The 24,687-nt window shown below is 42.4% G+C and overlaps 1 protein-coding gene across 1 annotated transcript in view; it reads left to right on the top strand.

Moving 5' to 3' along the window:
* Positions 1–1,865: 1,865 nt before the first annotated feature.
* Positions 1,866–24,687, top strand: part of LOC117453311 (arf-GAP with dual PH domain-containing protein 1-like) — a 24,261-nt gene continuing 1,439 nt past the window's right edge. The window contains exons 1-6 of the mRNA XM_071204187.1: positions 1,866–2,278; positions 9,040–9,170; positions 11,073–11,164; positions 16,752–16,834; positions 17,209–17,321; positions 21,545–21,691. Of these exons, the coding sequence (XP_071060288.1) occupies positions 2,191–2,278; positions 9,040–9,170; positions 11,073–11,164; positions 16,752–16,834; positions 17,209–17,321; positions 21,545–21,691 (654 nt within the window). The 5' untranslated portion in view covers positions 1,866–2,190. The remainder of the gene's footprint in view (positions 2,279–9,039; positions 9,171–11,072; positions 11,165–16,751; positions 16,835–17,208; positions 17,322–21,544; positions 21,692–24,687) is intronic.

Raw genomic sequence — 24,687 nt, 5'->3', positions numbered from 1 at the left:
AGCTACAACAAGCAGCAGAGTACTTCTCAAGAACTGTTTTAAAGTGTTTACTTGATGTGAGTATTCCCATTATCAGCTACTCTACTACATGTACCTGACAGCTTTAGTTAATACACAATATTAGTAATTGTAATCATTATATACACTGTATTTATGTTATGTCTTAAGCTTATTGAATGTTGCATTATAGGAGGGTTGTATTATCAATACTCAGAGATGGAAGAAGTACTCAGATCTTGTACTTGAGTAAAAGTAGAAGTACTCAGATCTTGTGCTTGAGTAAAAGTAGAAGTACTCAGATCTTGTGCTTGAGTAAAAGTAGAAGTACTCAGATCTTGTACTTGAATAAAATTAGAAGTACTCAGATCTTATACTTGAATAAAAGTAGAAGTACTCAGATCTTGTACTTGAGTAAAAGTAGAAGAACTCAGATCTTGTACTTGAGTAAAATTAGAAGTACTCAGATCTTATACTTGAATAAAAGTAGAAGTACTCAGATCTTGTACTTGAGTAAAAGTAGAAGAACTCAGATCTTGTACTTGAGTAAAAGTAGAAGTACTCAGACCTTGTTCTTGAGTAAAAGTAGAAGTACTCAGATGTTGTACTTGAATAAAAGTCGAAATACACAGATTTTGTACTTGAATAAAAGTAGAAGTACTCTGATCTTGTTCTTGAGTAAAAGTAGAAGTACTCAGATCTTGTACTTGAGTAAAGTAGAAGTACTCAGATCTTGTACTTGAGTAAAGTAGAAGTACTCAGATCTTGTACTTGAGTAAAAGTAGAAGTACTCAGATCTTGTACTTGAGTAAAAGTAGAAGTACTCAGATCTTGTACTTGAGTAAAAGTAGAAGTACTCAGATCTTGTACTTGAGTAAAAGTAGAAGTACTCAGATCTTGTACTTGAGTAAAAGTAGAAGTACTCAGATCTTGTACTTGAGTAAAAGTAGAAGTACTCAGATCTTGTACTTGAGTAAAAGTAGAAATACCAGAGTGTAGGAATACTCTGTTAAAGTAAAAGTCCTGCATTCAAAATGTTCATCAAGTAAAAGTAGAAAAGTATTATCATCAAAATATAGTTAAAGTAGCGAGAGTAAAAGTAGTCATTGTGAAGTACAAGTACCTCAAAATATTACATAAGAATAGTACTTGAGTCAATGTACTTAGTTACTATACACCACTGCCAGTACTACACTGTAGCTAATGTGCATATGCAAATAAAGCCCTTGAATCTTCAATAAAGTTAGTGGATAACTTCTATAGCTTGAAGATCCAGATTTAGACAAAAATAACAAATGATTTGTCATGAGATGACATCAATAAAAAAACATCCAACAATATGTTATTCTGAAAAGGGGCAGTTGTGGAGATAAAGTACTTTCACTTTTGGTGTTTCAAGTATATTTTGAGGCTAACAAATGTACTTCCCTCCAGTGTGTATTTATCATATAAACCTCCATCCAATCGAGCCCAAAACATACATTTGATGTCGCCTATACACTAAGAGGAAACTAGACGTGATCATTAATCTATACCTATCTCGAAGATCAGTACCATAATGTCACATGGCTACTTTATTATTCATTCATTATACTTCCTTTTTGCATTTGACTGCGCCATTGTGTAACTATGTCTGCAATGCATGTTATATTGTTGGAACAGCCATACTACCCTGTGGCTTTGGAGCAAACGACAATTGAGCATTTAATAATTCTTGATTCTAATAATGTATCTGCTGCTTAACATATTTACAATACATGCTGCAGACTTGGCCCAGGAGCCATTATGCAAAGTGGCCTAACCTCAAATTGTGCGGAAAAGCGAGTTAGAACAACCTCTGCTTTTCACTTCCTGGAGGGTTTCATTCCCGTCCACACACTCCTCCAGACACACAAACACACACATACACTCACACATACACGGGTTTCTTGCGGTGATTTGGCTGCAGAGAGCTGGGCAGGATTCGCCAGTCCGGGGGTCAGCACCGGGTTTAGTGGGGCACATTGAACGCGGAAGGATACGTCCGTGAAGAAGTGGTAAAAATACCTTGATTTGGATTTTGAGTGCGCATACCTGTGCGGACTTGCCTGTCAGAGGGGGAGTCAAGGCCAAGGAGACACACCTTTACCTGCCTGCCCCCCACTCCACCTCCCCCTGTTTCTGCCCTCTAACTGCACGCGGAGGTATCTGGAAATGTCGGCAAATGAGAGAGCAACGCGCGCGCTGCGGGAGATCCTGCAGAACGCCGGGAATGAAACGTGCGCAGACTGCGGAGCACCGGGTAAGAGACAGAAAACACACCTGAATCCGCTGAGAAAGTGTTCAGAATAGCTTCATGTAACTGGGTATGAGCTGCTTCAATGGGACGTTCAGGAGCGGTGGAGCGTTCACCAGCGCCAACAGGGTGAAACCAATCATTAAACACATCATAAAAGCGCCATTTCTTCTTTTATTCAACCACGAAAAGCTTTAAGTTGTGTTTTTTAACATAACACTCAATATGCAAGACTCTCCTTTTGGTGCATTTTGTTGTTTTCAACTTAAATGTGTGGGAAGGTGTGTTCTCCAGGAGCACCTGAAGGCAACACAGAGAAGTGAAGTTATGAACAAGCCTGCACATGCTCCGAGAAGTTTTGTAAACTCCCTCACCCAACTTGTTTAGCCCAACTATGGAGGTCTTCTGTTTCTATCATCTAGATTAAAATGAAAATTACGTCTATTTACTGTAATAAAGCCTTTTAAACCGAAACAAAACAACACTTACGATAAGCTTTTACGATATCTAAGATCTAAGAAGATATCGTGGTTAATCATTAAGAGTGTAAGAGGAACAGACGTCAAGCTTTACCTTGCACTTTAAAGAGTCCTCTCCTGCTGATGTTCAGGTGTATATCAGTATGTAGTGTCTCTACTTTAAAGAGTCCTCTCCTGCTGATGTTCAGGTGTATATCAGTATGTAGTGTCTCTACTTTAAAGAGTCCTCTCCCGCTGATGTTCAGGTGTATATCAGTATGTAGTGTTTCTACTTTAAAGAGTCCTCTCCCGCTGATGTTCAGGTGTATATCAGTATGTAGTGTCTCTACTTTAAAGAGTCCTCTCCTGCTGATGTTTAGGTGTATATCAGTATGTAGTGTTTCTACTTTAAAGAGTCCTCTCCTGCTGATGTTCAGGTGTATATCAGTATGTAGTGTCTCTACTTTAAAGAGTCCTCTCCTGCTGATGTTCAGGTGTATATCAGTATGTAGTGTCTCTACTTTAAAGAGTCCTCTCCTGCTGATGTTCAGGTGTATATCAGTATGTAGTGTCTCTACTTTAAAGAGTCCTCTCCTGCTGATGTTCAGGTGTATATCAGTATGTAGTGTCTCTACTTTAAAGAGTCCTCTCCTGCTGATGTTCAGGTGTATATCAGAATGTAGTGTCTCTACTTTAAAGAGTCCTCTCCTGCTGATGTTCAGGTGTATATCAGTATGTAGTGTCTCTACTTTAAAGAGTCCTCTCCTGCTGATGTCCAGGTGTATATCAGTATGTAGTGTCTCTACTTTAAAGAGTCCTCTCCTGATGATGTGCAGGTGTATATCAGTATGTAGTGTCTCTACTTTAAAGAGTCCTCTCCTGCTGATGTTCAGGTGTATATCAGTATGTAGTGTCTCTACTTTAAAGAGTCCTCTCCTGCTGATGTTCAGGTGTATATCAGTATGTAGTGTCTCTACTTTAAAGAGTCCTCTCCTACTGATGCTCAGGTGTATATCAGAATGTAGTGTCTCTACTTTAAAGAGTCCTCTCCTGCTGATGTTCAGGTGTATATCAGTATGTAGTGTCTCTACTTTAAAGAGTCCTCTCCTGCTGATGTTCAGGTGTATATCAGTATGTAGTGTCTCTACTTTAAAGAGTCCTCTCCTGCTGATGCTCAGGTGTATATCAGAATGTAGTGTCTCTACTTTAAAGAGTCCTCTCCTGCTGATGTTCAGGTGTATATCAGTATGTAGTGTCTCTACTTTAAAGAGTCCTCTCCTGCTGATGTTCAGGTGTATATCAGTATGTAGTGTCTCTACTTTAAAGAGTCCTCTCCTGCTGATGTTCAGGTGTATATCAGTGTGTAGTGTCTCTACTTTAAATAGTTCTCTCTTGCTGATGTTCAGGTGTATATCAGTACGTAGTGTCTCTACTTTAAAGAGTCCTCTCCTGCTCATGTTCAGGTGTATATCAGTATGTAGTGTCTCTACTTTAAAGAGTCCTCTCCTGCTGATGTTCAGGTGTATATCAGTGTGTAGTGTCTCTACTTTAAATAGTTCTCTCTTGCTGATGTTCAGGTGTATATCAGTACGTAGGGTCTCTACTTTAAAGAGTCCTCTCCTGCTCATGTTCAGGTGTATATCAGTACGTAGTGTCTCTATTTTAAAGAGTCCTCTCCTGCTCATGTTCAGGTGTATATCAGTACGTAGTGTCTCTACTTTAAAGAGTCCTCTCCTGCTCATGTTCAGGTGTATATCAGTATGTAGTGTCTCTACATGTCTCCATGCTTTAATGTTCAAAAAGCTCTTTATGTTTCTCATACTGCCTGTGCTGCAGCACCTCTTTTCACTTTAGCCAATAGGAGCGAGAGTGCTCTACAGTGATGTCACTATGTTCCGGAAGTAAACAAAGGAATCCAATGGAGGCGTTTCCTCTGGAGAGCACACAGGGATTTTAGCCTTCGAAGACCATTTGCCTGCTCTGAAACACTCAACAGCAAAGGGAAACCCCCAAAAGCATGACAGGGCCCCTTTTTTAATATTTATTTTCCAATGTGATGTGAATATTTTACAGTTCATTTAGAGATTTCCAATGTATATAAGTAATGATTCTACACTTTTAAGATCGTGTTTCCCTTGTTGCTAAGTCTAGTTTTCTGCAACAGAGAACAAAATGATATCTCTGCCAGGCTTTTGGCGCGTTCAACCCGGAGTACTTTTCCCCCGTACTGTGTTGTAAGTGCCAGGGCACAAAGTAAGGCAAAGTACTCGGTGTGAAAGCGGCTTTTATCTCTCCATCTTTCAATCTGTGTTTATCCAAGGAAGGTTCACTTCTCTTCTGACACCGCCTCAGGTCACATTCTGGCACTTATTCCTGTCATCTCTTCTCCTTCCTCATGACTGGAGACAAAGGAGACTCACATCAGACAGTTAGCATGTGTCCCCATGGTATTGTGACACAGTGATGTAGAAAATCAAGTATGATAATGAACCAGCAAGTCCAGTTCTAATCTGCTGTGTACGAATGGCATCTCTAGTGATAAGAACAGAGGCGGAGTTTGAGATATTGTGGCCCCTGGGCACTTATATGCAAAAGCCCCCAAAACTTCTGATAAACAAGATCGTTCAGAATATTTTTGTTGTTGTTTAGTGTCTTTTTTTAGTCATTACTCATCGCTCTGTGATCTGTTTCTGTCCGTAGTTGTTTTGTGTCTTTCTACTGAAATGTATGTCTCTTTCTGGTCTTTTTGTGTCTTTTTGTTGTCTTTGGGGCAATTTTGTTAAATTAAAAAAACACTCGTGGACCACAAATATCCAAAAACACATTGTTTTTCTAGAACAGATTACAAATCGCCTGGAAATGCTACAAACAAGTGGCAACATGTGTGACGAAGGTGTTGCGCTGGACTATATCATGCAATTGAAAGTGAAACTTAAGCTCGCTCCATTGCGGAGATATTCCTGCGAGAGTGCGGAAAACTTAAATAGATTAATTTATTTAAAATGTGAAATGTTACCAATATACTCACGGACCACTAGGGGGCGCTCACGGACCACACTTTGAGAAGCACTGCTTTACAGCCTTTTGTCTCATTTCTTGTAATTCTGTGTTTCTTCGTCCTCATTTTAAGACGATACACTATAGGTCTGCCCTATGTCTCTCTGTTGCTCTGTTGACCTTTGTCTGGTTGCGTTTGGTCTCTAAATTGTCTTTTCGTGCTAATTTGTATTCTCTGTAGTTGCTTTGTCTCCAGTGTATTTACGTCGGGCCGTTTGAGTCTCTTTGTTGTTATTTGGTGTTTGTTTTCGGTCTTCTGTCTCTCTTTAAGTTAATTTACAAGCTCTTACAGCTGGTATGCATCTCTGTAGTTTTGTTCTCCTTTGTGGTTGTTGTGAGTCTTTATATGGTGTCATTTTGTGTCTCTTTTTAAATCTCTGTAGTTGCTTTGTGTTCCTTTTTTAGCTGTTTTGCCTCTGAGTAGTTGCCATGGTCTCTAAAGTGTAATTTGTGTCTCTTATTTAGTCATTTTTGTTGCTTATTTTAAGTCTCTGTAGTGTCTCTTTGTGTATATTTGTAGTTGTTTTGTGTCTCCTGTAGTCACTTATGTTTCTTTGTAGTCAACCACACTTGCTCAGTATGCCATTCAGTACACACACACACACACACACACACACACACACACACACACACACACACACACACACACACACACACACACACACACACACACACACACACACACACACACACACACACACACACACACACACACCTACGCTGTGTTTACTGGCAGGCTGTAGAATGTGTCAGTAGATAAGAAAGGTCAAAGCACAGAAAACATTTATCACATATCCTGAGAGCTGATGTGGTTTGATCTTCATAATAAAAGAGAAAATTAAAGGTTTTCCATCTCACATAAAACTTTCTTTACGTTGCCTCTTCAGCACAGAATAGATAGATAGATGGATAGATAGATAGATAGATAGATGGATAGAGAGATAGATAGATAGATAGATAGATAGATAGATAGATGGATAGATAGATGGATAGATAGATAGTAATTTAAAAACAATTGGAAAGGAGAATTAACAATTACAAGAAAAAGAAAAAAATGATATGAAAAATAAACAAAACAATATACAAAATTCTGAATAATTAAAATAAAAAGTCAAAAATACAACAGGATCCAAAGTACTTAGGTCTTTTATAAGAAACTCCAACTATGTAGCAATCCCAAAGCATCCAAATACATGTCTGATGTGAAGCACGTGCAGATATAAAGAGGTTTTTGAACCGTTTAAGAAGAAGTTGTTCTCAAGAGAGGGAAAAAGTACACACCCTACACCCTACACCCTTTACTCAAGTAGAAGTACAGATACTCGTGTTTAAAAATACTGTAAATGTTGCCTTCGTGTGTGGTTCGGGGCCATCTTCGTGCGAAATTTACAATTCCATATTCGTGTGTCCATCGGGTGTCAATTTCGGGACAGTGTGACAGGGGCTTTAAGGCCCTGTCACACTGTCCCGAAATTACATTTACATTTAAGACATACAACTGCAATGAAAGTACCAAAAACAATTATGTTACAGTACTATGATACTGTACTGATATCTTCAGACTTTGTTCTTTACTTTCTCCGTCTTTATATGTAGAAAATATTACGTTTCCATAACAACAACAATTTCCTGTCAACTGTCCTTCAAAATAATATATTATATCCTTTTTAGTTTCACAGAACACAAATTGGGTTATTTACATAATATATTTACATGATTTTGTTGTGCAATAAAACAACCCGATGGACACACGATAAAGGAAATGTTCAAATTCGGCTGTGATCGTAGCAACATCGGGCCGTTCGTGAGGGCATCTTAAGCCATCGTGTGACCGCCGGTGGAGTTTCTCAGGCTCCGGCAGCAACTTCGTGAGCGGAGGCAAAATCTTTGGCATGCCAACAAATTGCCGAAGGACCTTGAAGGTTCATTTTCGTGTTGAATTCGTGTGTCAATTTTGCCCTTCGTAAGGCCATCGTGATATCATCGGTGCCATCGGGCATTCGCCCCGATCAGAGTGAGGGCGAATGCACCGATGATAACACGAAGATGACACGACTTGACAAGATGCCCTCACGAGTGCCTTACGAAGTTGCCGCTCATGAAGTTGCTGCCGGATCCTGAGAAACTCCACCGGCGGTCACACGATGGCTTGGATGCCCTCACGAATGGCCCGATGTTGCTACGATCACAGCCGAATTTGAACATTTCCTTTATCGTGTGTCCATCGGGTGTCAATTTCGGGACAGTGTGACAGGGGCTTTAGAGAAGACCAGGAAGTGATGGATACACGGATTTGAGTTCAACATGTGAGAAGTAGAAAGTACAGGTATTTGGGTTCAACATGTAAGAAGTAGAAAGTACAGGTATTTGGGTTCAACGTGTAAGAAGTAGAAAGTACAGGTATTTGAGTTCAACATGTAAGAAGTAGAAAGTACAGGTATTTGGGTTCAACGTGTAAGAAGTAGAAAGTACAGGTATTTGGGTTCAACATGTAAGAAGTAGAAAGTACAGGTATTTGAGTTCAACATGTGAGAAGTAGAAAGTACAGGTATTTGAGTTCAACATGTAAGAAGTAGAAAATACAGGTATTTGAGTTCAACATGTGAGAAGATTAAGATTAAGATTCAATTTATTGTCATTACGTAGTACAAGTACTATGTAACGAAACGGTTTCTCTGCATTTGACCCATCCTAGTGTTAGGAGCAGTGGGCTGCCATTATGTACGGCGCCCGGGGAGCAGTGTAGGGAACGGTGCCTTGCTCAGGGACACCTCGGTAGCACTTGGTCTTTCCGGGACTTGAACTGGTGACCTTCCAGTTGCCAAGCCAAGTCCCTATGGACTTCGCCACCACCGCCCTAAGTAGAAAGTACAGGTATTTGAGTTCAACATGTAAGAAGTAGAAAGTACAGGTATTTGGGTTCAACTTGTGAGAAGTAGAAAGTACAGGTATTTGGGTTCAACATGTAAGAAGTAGAAAGTACAGGTATTTGTGTTCAACATGTGAGAAGTAGAAAGTACAGGTATTTGGGTTCAACATGTAAGAAGTAGAAAGTACAGGTATTTGTGTTCAACATGTAAGAAGTCAAAGTAAAGAGTCGTCAGAAGAATAAGTAGTGGAGTAAAGTACTGATTCCAGAGAAATGTACTTAAGTACAGTAACAAAGTATTTGTACCCACCTCTGGTTGTTGTGCTGCTGTTTCCCCGTCCATCCTATCTTCTTATTTAATTCTCTCCTCCTCCTCTCTGCAGACCCCGACTGGGGCTCCTGCACTTTGGGGGTCTTCGTGTGCCTCGCCTGCTCCGGGATCCACAGAAACATCCCCGACACCAGCAAGGTGAAGTCTCTGTGTCTGTCTCACTGGGAGGACCACGAGGTGCAGGTGAGACCACCAGAGAAACCCACAGGTGTCACAGGACTTTGAGCTTATTTAAGGATGGAGGTGCAAGCGGCTGAAACACAACAATACAGATATTTAATAATGAAGGTGTTTGTTTTCTTGGCACAAAGGGTGATAACAACACAAATGTAACAACAATAATTGCTAAATAAACAAATAGTTAATAACCAAGTTGCTATGTTAAACATCTGTGTCTGTATTGGCTGATTGTTTAAAGTAACATTTGACTGGGATGGAAAGGTTTTGCTTACTGTGAGAAATTGCGGTGATCTTTTACATTACATTGCATTTAGCTGACGCTTTTATCCAAAGCGACTCACAATAAGTACATTCGACCAGGAAGACACAACCTTGAAGAAAACAGAATCATAAAGTACATCAGGTTTCATAGAGACAAGCATTTCAAGTGCTACTCAACTGGCTTTAGGTAAGCCAGCCCTTTATTAGTATATAAGAGCTTTGTTAATAATTCTATCGCTCGAAGTGGAGTCGAAAGAGATGAGTTTTCAGTCTGCGCCGGAAGGTGTGTAAGCTTTCTGCTGTCCTGATGTCAATGGGAGCTCATTCCACCATTTTGGAGCCAGGATAGCAAACCCACGTGTTTCTGTTGATGGGAACTTGGGTCCCCCTCGCAGCGAGGGTGCAGCGAGTCGTCTGGTTGATGCAGAGCGGAGAGCACGTGCTGGGGTGTACGGTTTAACCATGTCCTGGATGGAGGAAGGGCCAGATCCATTCGCAGCATGGTACGCAAGCACCAGTGTCTTGAAGTGGATTCTAGCAGTTACCGGAAGCCAGTGGAGGGAGTGGAGGAGCGGCATGGTGTGGGAACATTCAGGAAGGTTGAAGACCAGACGAGCCGCTGCATTCTGGATGAGCTGCAGGTCGGATGGCACATGCAGGTAGACCAGCCAGGAGGGAGCTGCAGTAGTCTAGGCGTGAGGTGACGAGAGCCTGGACCAGAACCTGCGTGGCTTTCTGGGTCAGCTGGGGACGCGTCCTCCTGATGCTGTAGAGCGTGTATCTGCAGCAGCGGGTTGGAGCAGCGATGTTTGCAGTGAAGGACAGGTTGTTATCTAGGGTCACTCCCAGAGTCCTTGCAGTCTGAGTCGGGGAAACAACAGAGGGGCCGATGTTGATGGTCAGGTCAAGAGTGGGACAATCTTTTCCCGGAAGGAAAAGCAGTTCAGTTTTGTCAAGGTTGAGCTTGAGATGATGAGCGGACATCCACTGAGAGATGTCAGCTAGACGAGCAGAGATGCGTGCGACGACCTGGGTCTCTGAGCGGGGAGAGGACAGGACTCATTGGGTGTCGTCAGCGTAGCAGTGGTATGAAAAACCATGCGGGCTAATGACAGATCCGAGCGAGTTTGTGTACAGGGAGAAGAGGAGGGGACCAAGAACAGAGCCCTGAGGGACCCCTGTAGTTAATTCTAAAAAAATTGATTTTGGAATACGTTTGGTTGCGTATTTATCAATTAACCTCAAGTACCTTTAACATATTCAAAAAGACACCTCCTGCTTACATCTTTAGCATGATGTGTTGCTCTGACCAAAGAAAAGAGTGCTCTCACGTTTCTATCAAAACACTTATTGAATTCATCATCTCAGCTCTGATCCATAAATTGTTACCTTTCCAAGTATTTAATTCCTGTGCCAGGGTGTGGTTGTTCCTCACTAATCCGTCCTGTGTGTGTGTGTGTGTGTGTGTGTGTGTGTGTGTGTGTGTGTGTGTGTGTGTGTGTGTGTGTGTGTGTGTGTGTGTGTGTGTGTGTGTGTGTGTGTGTGTGTGTGTGTGTGTGTGTGTGTGTGTGTGTGGTGTGTGTGTGTGTGTGTGTGTGTGTGTGTGTGTGTGTGTGTGTGTGTGTGTGTGTGTGTGTGTGTTAGTTTATGGCTGATCACGGCAATGAGCTGATGAAGAGTAAATATGAGGCTGCTGTTCCCTTCTACTACTACAAACCAACCTACAAAGACTGCCAGTGAGTATCCATCGCAACACACACACACACACACACACACACACACACACACACACACACACACTTCCGTCTTCTACATCGTGCATCTTCCCCACTCTCTGTATAGCATCTGAGCAAACACCTTCCACCGCATGGCAGTGCTTTGCTTTGATCCCTGTTTGTACCCGGTGCTTTGTTCCCACTGAGGGATATTTGGTCAGTGCAGGGAGGACCCTCGAGTCACACCTCTGTATGCTGTTGGTGAAACAGCAAACTAATGCATTCTTGCATCTGCAACCAAATATCGTGGAAATAAGTGAGCTTTTTGGTACTTCTTCCTGTTCCCTCGTCTCGAAGAGATTATCCCGCTGAACAAAAGTATAAGGAACGTTTGTTTGACACAGAGATTATTTTCTGCAGGGAGGGAACCAGGGAGATGCACAATGTCCTGTAACATGATTGAGACGATTCTCTCTGACCAATCAGTGGTCTGCTGTGTTTTAACTGGTCTCTAACTTCTGCTAATAGAAAACGACAAAACAATTACTTTAGCAGAGGTGAGATTTGCCCTGCGGTGAATACACTCCATTATTCATCCTTCCTCGCTTCACCCACACATCACTCATCATCTCTGACCGTGAATAAAACATCCTGCACTTTCTCTCAGCGCCATGTCCTCCTTTAAATCATACGGGTGTTTCTTTTGCTTTGCAGATGTGTTTTTAATAATACTTTAAGGTTTAAAGCTCTGTCCTTCTCACACAAACAGCTGGACTGACATCAAGTGCCTCTTAGAAACCCTTCAGTACTCCTTGTTCTTTGCTTATCTTTGAAATTCCCAGCAATTTTTTTGGCAGCGATGCTCATGTTCTTGGACGTGTTTCAATCTCCCCTACCCGCCACATTCACTCAAGCTTGGCCACGTTGTTAAGGGCGTGTCTGTGGGAGTTACGTCTGATTCAAGTCTTTGGTGGTGCGTGTGTGTGTGGACGAATCACAATCTCTAATTACCTTTTAGTTTCAGGGTCTTAAATGTTTTAGACTCCTCTCCGGCGCTGTGAGATAATTATTCTTCTCAGAGAACATTGCTTTTCTCCCGGCGTGAACACAAGCACTAACCGTCTCATCTCGTTCTCATTAACATCACACATCTTCCTCCGTGTTTTAAATGTCTTTTCCACCACGCTGGAAAAATGCTGCTCAACAAACAAGTGAATGGATAATAAAAACAAGGTGTTTTCGCTTTGAATAAGGGAACACAGCTGCCAATAGAATGGTACAAAATGGCTGGGTAAGATGTCTCGAAGTAAAGATGGGATATTTAAATACATGAGATCTTGTATTTAGCTGGGAAAACTTATTCTGAACTATATTTGACCAGAATCAGGGAAGTTGTTACAAAAAAAAGACAGAAATGCTTGGACATTTTCTGTTTTCTGATGTTGGAGACGTTCCTCTAAAATAAGATGTTTTAAGAGACTTTGATTTAAAAAGATGCCTTGTCTTTATGTCTTTATGTCTTTATTAGGATCCCCATTAGCACTAGCATGAGCATTGGCTATTCTTCCTGGGGTCCTCACACACTCAAAACATACATAAACATACAACAAAATTAAAACAAAACAGCTCATAATTTCATGCTATTTACAGTGAAATGAAGTGAAACTAAAATGGTCATCCAATTATCGCCATCCTAAGGCCAAACAAAAGTAAATACAAATAAGTGTACATAATTATATATGCATACATATAGCCACAGGCACAGTTCACATTTACTTTGTAATACTTAAATAATTACATTACATTACATCACATTGCATTTAGCTGACGCTTTTATCCAAAGTGACTTACAATAAGTACATTCGACCAGGAAGACACAACCTTGAGGAAAACAGAATCATATAAGAACATCAGGTTTCAAAGAGCCAATCATTCAAGTGCTGCTCAACTGGCTTTAGATAAGCCAGTCCTTTATTAGTATATAAGTGCTCTGTTAGCAGTTCTTTGTTAATAGTTCTATCGCTCGAAGTGGAGTCGAAAGAGATGAGTTTTCAGTCTGCGCCGGAAGGTGTGTAAGCTTTCTGCGGTCCTGATTTCAATGGGAGCTCATTCCACCATTTTGGAGCCAGGATAGCAAACCCACGTGTTTCTGCTGATGGGAACTTGGGTCCCCCTCGCAGCGAGGGTGCAGCGAGTCGTTTGGTTGATGCAGAGCATAGTGCACGTGCTGGGGTGTACGGTTTAACCATGTCCTGGATGTAGGAAGGGCCAGATCCATTCGCAGCATGGTACGCAAGTACCAGTGTCTTGAAGTGGATTCTAGCAGTTACCGGAAGCCAGTGGAGGGAGCGGAGGAGCGGCATGGTGTGGGAAAATTTTGGAAGGTTGAAGACCAGACGAGCCGCTGCATTCTGGATGAGCTGCAGAGGTCGGATGGCACATGCAGGTAGACCAGCCAGGAGGGAGCTGCAATTTGCATAATTTGTTAGCAACCATTTGAAATGTACTTGAGAATTTTCCCCTTGTCTAAAAACAAGACTTAAGTTATTAGGTTTTATATCACATTTGTACTTTTTTAATGTTTGCAGCGTAGGGTGCCGTCCTCAATCTCTCTGGTCTCTGCATCATCATGAAAGCATCACAATGTTTTTAAAATGTGATTTGTAATATTGCTTTTAAGGTCCTTAGACACCAAGCCGATTTTCGCCGTCGATAGATGTCGGGCCGTCGACGAGCGTTCTGTCGCCCTACACAGATCGGTGTGTCCCGCCCCGTCGTGTCTTTTCGGCCGTGCCGACACCTTCCGCCGCCGATTCAACATGTTGGGCCGTCGGCCAAACAAATCACTCTGATTGGCTGTTCAGCTAGCGAATCAGAGCATGAGAAGAGAAACGGAAGTGAGGGACCCAAACAAACGATGTGAGATTTCATTTACCTCCAGCTCTCGACTCAGGTTCGGGAAAGCCCCGTGAGCTTCTCGCTGTAGAGTGAAAATGGAACGCACGCTATTTGTTGTTTGTTTATATCACGCAGTCTGTTCTTCTTCTCTCGGTTATCACGCAGTCTGTCTTCCGGTTGTTGCCTCTTTTGAATGACGAATACACACTACCGCCGTCTGCTGGTGAGGAGAGTTATTGCACGCGTGCGCAGGTCGTACGTGCTTCTTGGCCGTCGGCTGAAGTCTTTGCGGTGTGTTCCAGTGTCCGTCGGGACGTGTTCTTTGGTGTCAGTTTGGTGTCAGTTTGGTGTGTCCGGGCCGTTAGACGTCCCAGTTGTCAGCCTTTTGGCATTTGAGGTGTGAACCGATGTCAGTGTTTTCAACATGCTGGAGGACAAGGGGAATTACACTTTGTTATGCCAATACACATGTTTCAACACAATGGAAAACCGTATTCAAAATATATTATTTCATTATTTGTTGACATATTGAGGGCATGATTGCTACGCTTAGACTGCAGGACAAAAGTAGGCTAAATCTGAGTAGCATTGTCCTTTAGCATAATCAGATTGGTGTGAGCTGTACAGTGACTTTGTGTTTACTTTGCTACGACAGTGTGGTGCATCTGGGTCAGCCAGGAATCTGATACCGGTCGCATTTAAATCCAAAGGCTTGATTGTCATATGCACATGAGCTACAGTGTAGAAAGGGCAATGAAAGTCTTCTGGCCTGAGCTCCTCCAACGATGCAACATATATAATAAAATGCAAATAAAACATAGTGCAAGAACAGAATATGAAATGAAATATTGGTGATAAGTATTTAGATAATTAAGTAAAAGGCAACATGACAATACATTGAATGAATAATGTGACCGTTACAGAAAGAATGAGATAAGGCCAATGAACGTGAAGAGAGCAGTAAGGCATGCAGTTTGGACGTAACCTTAGAGACGTTAATTTGTGTGCGCCACATCATCACACATAGCTGCTGGAGCATCCACAATCAACAGACGTATAGCTATAACGAACGGGCCATTGTTACCTGTACTTTCTAACACAAAAGTAGGAACTTCCTCGGGTTGTGTTGCATTTTAAAGCCCTTTAAATGTGCAAGGTCTCGTAGAAAACACGTTGCAGCTAATGAGCGAGAAGACCACTTATGTGAAGTTATTTGAACTCAATTGGTGTTTAATCAGATATTGTGAGAATGAAGTCAAAGCTAACCAGCCTCTGTTTTTAGAAACCTTTTCTGATTTATTCTCCCGTCTGAGGATTGCCTCCAGTGTACCTGCACACACACTTTGTGTTTCATCTTCTGCTGCAGCGGCAGATCCCAGACAGGAATGTTTGGAATTGTATTCATGGGAGGCGGGGAGCTTTTGGAGGAGAGCAAAACCTTATCCTGCAGAAGACAAAAACACACAGGCTGCCACACCTGAGTTAATCTTGGCTTCAATTTAATGTGTGTGTGTGTGTGTGTGTGTGTGTGTGTGTGTGTGTGTGTGTGTGTGTGTGTGTGTGTGTGTGTGTGTGTGTGTGTGTGTGTGTGTGTGTGTGTGTGTGTGTGTGTGTGTGTGTGTGTGTGTGTGTGTGTGTGTGTGTGTGTGTGTGTGTGTGTGTGTGTGTGTGTGTGTGTGTGTGTGTGTGTGTGTGTGTGTGTGTGTGTGTGTGTGTGTGTGCCTTTATCACACACACACACATTTGAACACACCTTCTCTGATCTTTAGTAATAAGGACTTGCAGATGAGAATAAAACCCTGAGCCTCTCAGGTCGAGTTTCTCCTGGGATCAGCGTATAACGAGAGCTGATCCCAACTTAAACCCACACGTGATGAAACACAAACGCATGATAGATGAAGCGGCAATTATCAGTCTACTAATTCAGTCACTATTTAATTGACAGTTTATAAACCAAACCACCAATCGAGACACATCAATACATGTTCAAATGCATGTGTTGCATGTGTTGCATGTGTTGCATGTGTTGTAGCTCTTAGACAAACAATAAGATTGATCCTGAGCCAAGCTTTCAGTTATTTAAGGTATCATGAATTTATAGTTCCAACACAATTTAAATTATGGTATAATAAATGAGTTAACTTCAGTGTAAAGTAGTCAAGTGTTCGTTGAGTAAGAGAAAAAAAACAATAGCTTTTAGGTGAGATTTATACTAACATGTTGTGCTGTTGGTATGTCCAATAATACTTATATACTATGGCTCTTTAAAAGAACTTGGCTGTTTTGTTTTGTTAGCTTTGCTAGCTAGCTAGCCAGTTGAACAGCTATTAGCTAACATCATAACAAAGTATCTACATGTCCAGGCTTTTTTCTGGCATACAGTTCCAATGTTACGTTTACTTATTTGAATTGTATGATTTAAAAGTATTATAATTAAAATCCCCAGGTATTAGTAATGTTTGCTCTTGTTAGCAACTGGGCTAGCTGACAATGCTAGCTACTTGATAACCAACAAAAAGCCAACAAGTAAACACATGTCAGTCTCATCATAACCAGTGTTTCTTAAATTAGGATTCATACTTATGATATACACATTTAAATTACATAATAATCTTTATATTTGTACTGAATGTCTGCTCTAATGTAATCTAACACAGGACGTCTTCTGGTCTGCTAGCTCTGTTGACATTTCATCTGTTTGTGTGCTCAGGACTCTCAGGGAGCAGTGGATCAGAGCAAAGTATGAGAGGAAGGAGTTCTGTGAGCCTAGGAACCACTTACTATATGAGGAAGGTGAGTGTGGGGGCACACACACACACACACACACACACACACACACACACACACACACACACACACACACACACACACATACCATGTATACATCACTTCAGGGGACATTACATTGACTTACATGCATTTCCTGGAGACTTATCCTAACCTTAACCAGAACCAACACATGCCTAACCCTAACCAAGTATTCACCCTAAAATTAATGATTCCCCTCATGGGGACCTCCATTTTGTCTCCATAAGGGAGGCCAGTCCCCACACATGACTATGTAAACAGATGTATGTCCCCACAAGTATAGTAATGCTAGGACACACACACACACACACACACAACCACACACATGCTAATGAAACATCTTTGCTGGTTTCCTGCAGGAATGAGAGATGGCATGTTGATGAAGAGGGGGCGGGACAACGGGCAGTTCTTCAGCAGGAGATTCGTCCTCTCGGAGAGGGAGGGGACTCTGAAGTATTTCACCAAATATGACGTAAGCAAAAGCTGTAAATTCGACTTTTAGAGCCCACATCAAGCTTTACGTACACTAAACCATGTCTGCAAAACACAAATTACATGTGCTAATAAGACCGCTTCCTAAATAGTGTTGCGTGAAGGCAGTAGTTTACTTCCAGCACATGTGCGACACATATGCAACCACATCACAAATACTTTAAATAGAATGGTGCGGGAATAAGTCCTGAAACCCGATAATTAGTCAGCATTTTCTCACTTCCTGTCCCCTGGTCTGGACATTTTTTATGTGTTTTTGGTTGTTATCCTGAAATAAGGTCTGTGGTTAACACAAACTGAAGAGATTTAACGGTTTGTTCTACGACATCAAATACGTCAGTAAATACCCCACTGGTGAATTAAAAAAAACGGCGGTTGCTAACAAGTGTCTAAATGAGACGACTAAACGTCTTCACACCCAGCATTAGCCTGCTTTAGCTTAGCGGTGGTGATGTGAAGTCATGTGACCGTGCTGTAGTTCCTTTATAGCCCGACATTAGCCTCCTTTATCTTAGCCGTGGTGACGTGAAGTCATGTGACCGTGCTGTAGTTCCTTTATAGCCCAACATTAGCCTCCTTTATCTTAGCCGTGGTGACGTGAAGTCATGTGACCGTGCTGTAGTTCCTTTATAGCCCAACATTAGCCACCGTTAGCTTAGCGGTGGTGACGTGAAGTCATGTGACCGTGCTGTAGTTCCTTTATAGCCCAACATTAGCCACCGTTAGCTTAGCGGTGGTGACGTGAAGTCATGTGACCGTGCTGTAGTTCCTTTATAGCCCAACATTAGCCACCTTTAGCTTAGCGGTGGTGACGTGAAGTCATGTGACCGTGCTGTAGTTCCTTTATAGCCCAACATTAGCCTCCTTTAGCTTAGCGGTGGTGATGTGAAGTTATGTGACCGTGCTGTAGTTCCTTTATAGCCCAATATTAGCCGCCTTTAGCTTAGCGGTGGTGACGTGAAGTCATGCGACCGTGCTGTAGTTCCTTTATAGCCCAACATTAGCCTCCTTTAGCTTAGCGGTGGTGACGTGAAGTCATGTGACCGTGCTGTAGTTCCTTTATAGCCCCACATTAGCCTCCTTTAGCTTAGCGGTGGTGACGTGAAGTCATGTGACCGTGCTGTAGTTCCTTTATAGCCCAACATTAGCCTCCTTTAGCTTAGCGGTGGTGACGTGAAGTCATGTGACCGTGCTGTAGTTCCTTTATAGCCCCACATTAGCCTCCTTTAGCTTAGCGGTGGTGACGTGAAGTCATGTGACCGTGCTGTAGTTCCTTTATAGCCCAACATTAGCCTCCTTTAGCTTAGCGGTGGTGACGTGAAGTCATGTGACCGTGCTGTAGTTCCTTTATAGCCCCACATTAGCCTCCTTTAGCTTAGCGGTGGTGACGTGAAGTCATGTGACCGTGCTGTAGTTCCTTTATAGCCCAACATTAGCCGCCTTTAGCTCAGCGGTGGTGACGTGAAGTCATGTGACCGTGCTGTAGTTGCTTTATAGCCCAACATTAGCCACCGTTAGCTTAGCGGTGGTGACGTGAAGTCATGTGACCGTGCTGTAGTTCCTTTATAGCCCAACATTAGCCTCCTTTAGCTTAGCGGTGGTGACGTGAAGTCATGTGACCGTGCTGTAGTTCCTTTATAGCCCAACATTAGCCACCTTTAGCTTAGCGGTGGTGACGTGAAGTCATGTGACCGTGCTGTAGTTCCTTTATAGCCTAACGTTAGCTTTTTACTTATGTGGATTGCATTTACTCTTCAACTCCTATAAAAGTGATGTTAACATGTTTAAGTTTCATAAACAGTTTTTCTACAATATCCCAAAATCCAATGGAAAAATCACATTGCAGTGCTAACTTCCAGGTGGACCTAGAAAATCACTGCTCAACTTTATAAGGGAGAACTTTATCTCAGAGCCCGGAGATACATACCAACCGAAAGCCTACCAAAGGAGTCCTGCTTCCTCTGCTGCTTCTAAGTGTGCTGAAACAAGCTCGAGTGTGTCCTCTGTCAGAGTGGAGGAATCACTAAGCTGAACACCACCTGCACCAATTAGAGCTGGAAGCACTGGGAGTTTGTCACAGTGAAACTATGTCAACTAGAAATAATACATTTTGAATATGGTTTTCCAGTGTGTTTTATTGGCATAACAACGTTTAATTCCCCTTGTCCTCCAGCACTTAGCTTGTCGCAGTATTTCTCTCTGTAGTCTCCTGGTGCCTCTGCTGTAGCCAACAACAAAACAAAATCCTCTCATGCAGTCACAGAAATGATAAAGGAGAAAGTGTCGCTCGGGTGCTCTGGGCTCTGAGCTGCTTCTTGTGGCTTCAGAAAAACATGGAGGTGTGTAAAATATTCAGGCCCGAGTGAGTCACGGTCTGCCGGCTTCGGTTTCTCACTTGTGTCTCACTTTCTGATGGAAAAGCAGAGCTGTTGTCTGTCGGCTGTTACGGTCGAGGTACACATTAGATTATGCTCCTTTAAATTCTAGTCACGCACGTGTTCTGGGATCAGTGTTGGTCTGAGGCGAGATGGTTATCACTGATGTGTTGATAATAGATCCAGATATGATGCTCATGGTTAGAAATAGCACACAATTCGGCCTCAAGCTTTGATACCCAGCATGCACCTTGACTCTTTAACTTTACTATATTTGCTGGTCGAAGTCTGTCAGAAAAATAATGACATCAGGTCCCAGTCCTTTTCCTTTATAATTCTTTGTTCATTATTTAACTTTTTCTACAACATACAGAGTCGTATCTAAACCAGAATGGCACAATGATAGTGCAGACCTCAGCTAAAGTCAACGGTGCGTTCAAATGCATTTCAGATGTGTTGATAATAGGTCCAGATATAATTTTCATGGTTATAAAAAGCACGAAATGTTTCCCCCAGCTTTTCTGATCAAAGTTTATCTTTAATTTTTTTTATCAAGTCTAATGGAAACACTTAAATCGGGTCTCAGATCATTTCATTCAGACATTTTTGTTCATTATTTAACTTCTCTAACAATATACAGAGTTGTGTCTACAGTGCAGACATTAGCCAAAGTCAATGGTGCGTTCAAATGCATCACGGATGGTGATGCTTGAGTTTGGAAGTGTCTGATTTTGTTTTATTTATGGGCTTTAAATTATAATATTGGATAGAAACATCGAAGCTACAAGGATGAGTCCTTACATTGTATTGCTTACAGCTTTAAGACAACATGTCAATATCTGTAACAGAGTTGTTGAAACAGCCGGACGTTTACCTGACTTTTCCAACTCCTTCTTCAGATGTATTCGAACCTGAATGCAGCAATGTTAAAGAAAGTCAAACATAAGTTGTGTGCCACGTTGTGATCCGCATCCACTCGAAAATGTAATTTGGCTTTTCCTCGGCTTATGTTACGCCCTTCCACCAAGTTTGATGAAAGTCACACTGCTAGTTTTTCTATAATCCTGCTGACAAAACAAATCGAAAACCTCTTCCTTGGTGAAGGTAATAAAAAAGAGTACCGTACTTTTCGGACTATAAAGTCCGCAGCAGCTAAATTGTCCGTCTGTCTCGCTCTCGTTCTGTCTCTCGGTTACACTTTTACTTTGGCGCGCTACCTGTCTCACTCTTTTCCGGCCTCCAGCTTTTCCTGCTGGAGCCCGCCGCTTAAAAGTGGCGGGCGCGGACCGGTCCTAGAGCCCATCGTGTTAAAGGTGGTTAATTTTAACTATAAAATCCATAGATGTAGGAGGTTCCCTAGTGGCCGCTAGCTGTATGAAAAAATGGGGAAAAAAGTCGCGGCTTATTTTGTCCGAAAAGTACGGTATTAAGGTGGGACCACAAAATTATAAAAGTACCCGACAGCAATAGATGGAATACAATAAATAGTGTTTCATATAATTAGTCCAAACAAACTGTAGACATTTGCTGTTTAAAAAAATCCCTAAACATTAGATATACAGTTCTTATTGTTGACCCTTACATTTCTAACACACCTCCTTTTTCCTTTCCTTCCTCCCTCCCTCCCTCAAGGTGGAACAAAAACAAGATAACATACCTGATAGCAATAGCAAATATTTAGCTGTTTCAAATTTCAGATTCAGACTGTGTAATAAAATAAGTCCAAACAAACTGTAGACATTTGCTCTTTGCTTACCAGACGTCTTGTTCTTGACCCTTGCATTCCTAACACCTCCTTTCCTCTTCTTCCTCCTCCCTCCTTCCTCAGGCTAAGGAGCCCAAAGCAGTGATCAAAGTGGACACCATCAACGCCACCTTCCAGCCGGAGAAGATCGGAAACCCCAACGGCCTGCAGATCACCTACCTCAAAGACTACAGCACGCGCAACATCTTCGTCTACCACGACAACGGAAAGGTCTGCACTGCATGTCCCCTCTTCTTCATGTCTCCTCTACATCAACACGTGTCCCCTCTTCTTCATGTCTCTTCTACATCAACACGTGTCCCCTCTTCTTCATGTCTCTTCTACATCAACATGTGTCCCCTCTTCTCCATGTCTCTTCTACATCAACATGTGTCCCCTCTTCTCCATGTCTCCTCTACATCAACATGTGTCCCCTCTTCTACATGTCTCTTCTACATCAACATGTGTCCCCTCATCTCCATGTCTCTTCTACATCAACATGTGTCCCCTCTTCTTCCTGTCTCTTCTACATCAACATGTGTCCCCCTCTTCTTCATGTCTCTTCTACATCAACATGTGTCCCCTCTTCTTCATGTCTCTTCTACATCAACATGTGTCCCCCTCTTCTCATGTCTCTTCTACATCAACATGTTTCCCCTCTTCTCCATGTCTCTTCTACATCAACACGTGTCCCCTCTTCTTCATGTCTCTTCTACATCAACACGTGTCCCCTTTTCTTCTTGTCTCGTCTTCATCAACACGTGTCCCCTCTTCTTCATGTCTCTTCTACATCAACATGTGTCCCCTCTTCTTCATGCCTCTTCTACATCAACACGTGTCCCCTCTTCTTCATGTCTCCTCTACATCAACACGTGTCCCCTCTTCTTCATGTCTCTTCTATATCAACATGTGTCCCCTCTTCTTCATGTCTCTTCTACATCAACATGTGTCCCCTCTTCTCCATGTCTCCTCTACATCAACATGTGTCCCCTCTTCTACATGTCTCTTCTACATCAACATGTGTCCCCTCATCTCCATGTCTCTTCTACATCAACATGTGTCCCCTCTTCTCCATGTCTCTTCTACATCAACATGTGTCCCCTCTTCTTCATGTCTCTTCTACATCAACATGTGTCCCCTCTTCTTCATGTCTCTTCTACATCAACATGTGTCCCCTCTTCTTCATGTCTCTTCTACATCAACACGTGTCCCCTCTTCTTCATGTCTCTTCTACATCAACATGTGTCCCCTCTTCTTCATGTCTCTTCTACATCAACATGTGTCCCCTCTTCTCCATGTCTCTTCTACATCAACATTCTCCCCTCTTCTCCATGTCTCTTCTACATCAACATGTGTCCCCTCTTCTTCATGTCTCTTCTACATCAACATGTGTCCCCTCTTCTCCATGTCCTCTTCTACATCAACATGTGTCCCCTCTTCTTCATGTCTCTTCTACATCAACATGTGTCCCCTCTTCTTCATGTCTCTTCTACATCAACATGTGTCCCCCTCTTCCCCATGTCTCTTCTTCATCAACATGTGTCCCCTCTTCTTCATGTCTCTTCTACATCAACATGTGTCCCCCTCTTCTTCATGTCTCTTCTACATCAACATGTGTCCCCATCTTCTCCATGTCTCTTCTACATCAACATGTGTCCCCCTCTTCTCCATGTCTCTTCTACATCAACATGTGTCCCCTCTTCTTCATGTCTCTTCTACATCAACATGTGTCCCCTCTTCTTCATGTCTCTTCTACATCAACATGTGTCCCACTCTTCTTCATGTCTCTTCTACATCCACATGTGTCCCCCTCTTCTCCATGTCTCTTCTACATCAACATGTGTCCCCTCTTCTTCATGTCTCTTCTACATCAACACGTGTCCCCTCTTCTTCATGTCTCTTCTTCATCAACACGTGTCCCCTCTTCTTCATGTCTCTTCTACATCAACATGTGTCCCCTCTTCTTCATGCCTCTTCTACATCAACACGTGTCCCCCTTCTTCTTCATGTCTCTTCTACATCAACATGTGTCCCCTCTTCTTCATGTCTTCTTCTACATCAACATGTGTCCCCCTCTTCTTCATGTTCTCTTCTACATCAACATGTGTCCCCTCTTCTCCATGTCTCCTCTACATCAACATGTGTCCCCTCTTCTACATGTCTCTTCTACATCAACATGTGTCCCTTCATTCCATGTCTCTTCTACCTCAACATGTGTCCCCTCTTCTTCATGTCTCTTCGACATCAACACGTGTCCCCCTCTTCTTCATGCCTCTTCTACATCAACACAGTGTCCCCTCTCTTCATGTCTCCTCTACATCAACACGGTCCCCTCTTCTTCATGTCTCTTCTACATCAACACGTGTCCCCTCTTCTTCATGTCTCTTCTACATCAACATGTGTCCCCTCTCTTCATGTCTCTTCTACTTCAACATGTGTCTCCTCTTCTCCATGTCTCCTCTACATCAACATGTGTCCCCTCTTCTACATGTCTCTTCTACATCAACATGTGTCCCCTCATCTCCATGTCTCTTCTACATCAACATGTGTCCCCCTCTTCTCATGTCTCTTCTACATCAACACTGTGTCCCCTCTTCTTCATGTCTCTTCTACATCAACATGTGTCCCCTCTTTCTTCATGTCTCCTCTACATCAACACGTGTCCCCTCTTCTTCATGTCTCTTCTACATCAACATGTGTCCCCTCTTCTTCATGTCTCTTCTACATCAACATGTGTCCCCTCTTCTCATGTCTCTTCTACATCAACATGTGTCCCCTCTTCTTCATGTCTCTTCTACATCAACATGGTCCCCTCTTCTTCATGTCTCTTCTACATCAACATGTGTCCCCTCTTCTCCATGTCTCTTCTACATCAACATGTGTCCCCTCTTCTCCATGTCTCTTCTACATCAACATGTGTCCCCTCTTCTTCATGTCTCTTCTACATCAACATGTGTCCCCTCTTCTTCCATGTCTCTTCTACATCAACACTGTGTCCCCTCTTCTCCATGTCTCTTCTACATCAACATGTGTCCCCTCTTCTTCATGTCTCTTCTACATCAACATGTGTCCCCTCTTCTCATGTCTCTTCTACATCAACATGTGTCTCCCTCTTCTTCATGTCTCTTCTACATCAACATGTGTCCCCTCTTCTTCATGTCTCTTTCTACATCAACATGTGTCCCCTCTTCTTCATGTCTCTTCTACATCAACATGTGTCCCTCTCT

The sequence above is a fragment of the Pseudochaenichthys georgianus genome, chromosome 1, assembly GCF_902827115.2.
Source record: "Pseudochaenichthys georgianus chromosome 1, fPseGeo1.2, whole genome shotgun sequence".
In the NCBI taxonomy this organism is placed as follows: Eukaryota; Metazoa; Chordata; class Actinopteri; order Perciformes; family Channichthyidae; genus Pseudochaenichthys; species Pseudochaenichthys georgianus.
Note: the sequence above shows the minus strand (reverse complement) of the source record. Positions and strands in the feature narration are given on the sequence as shown.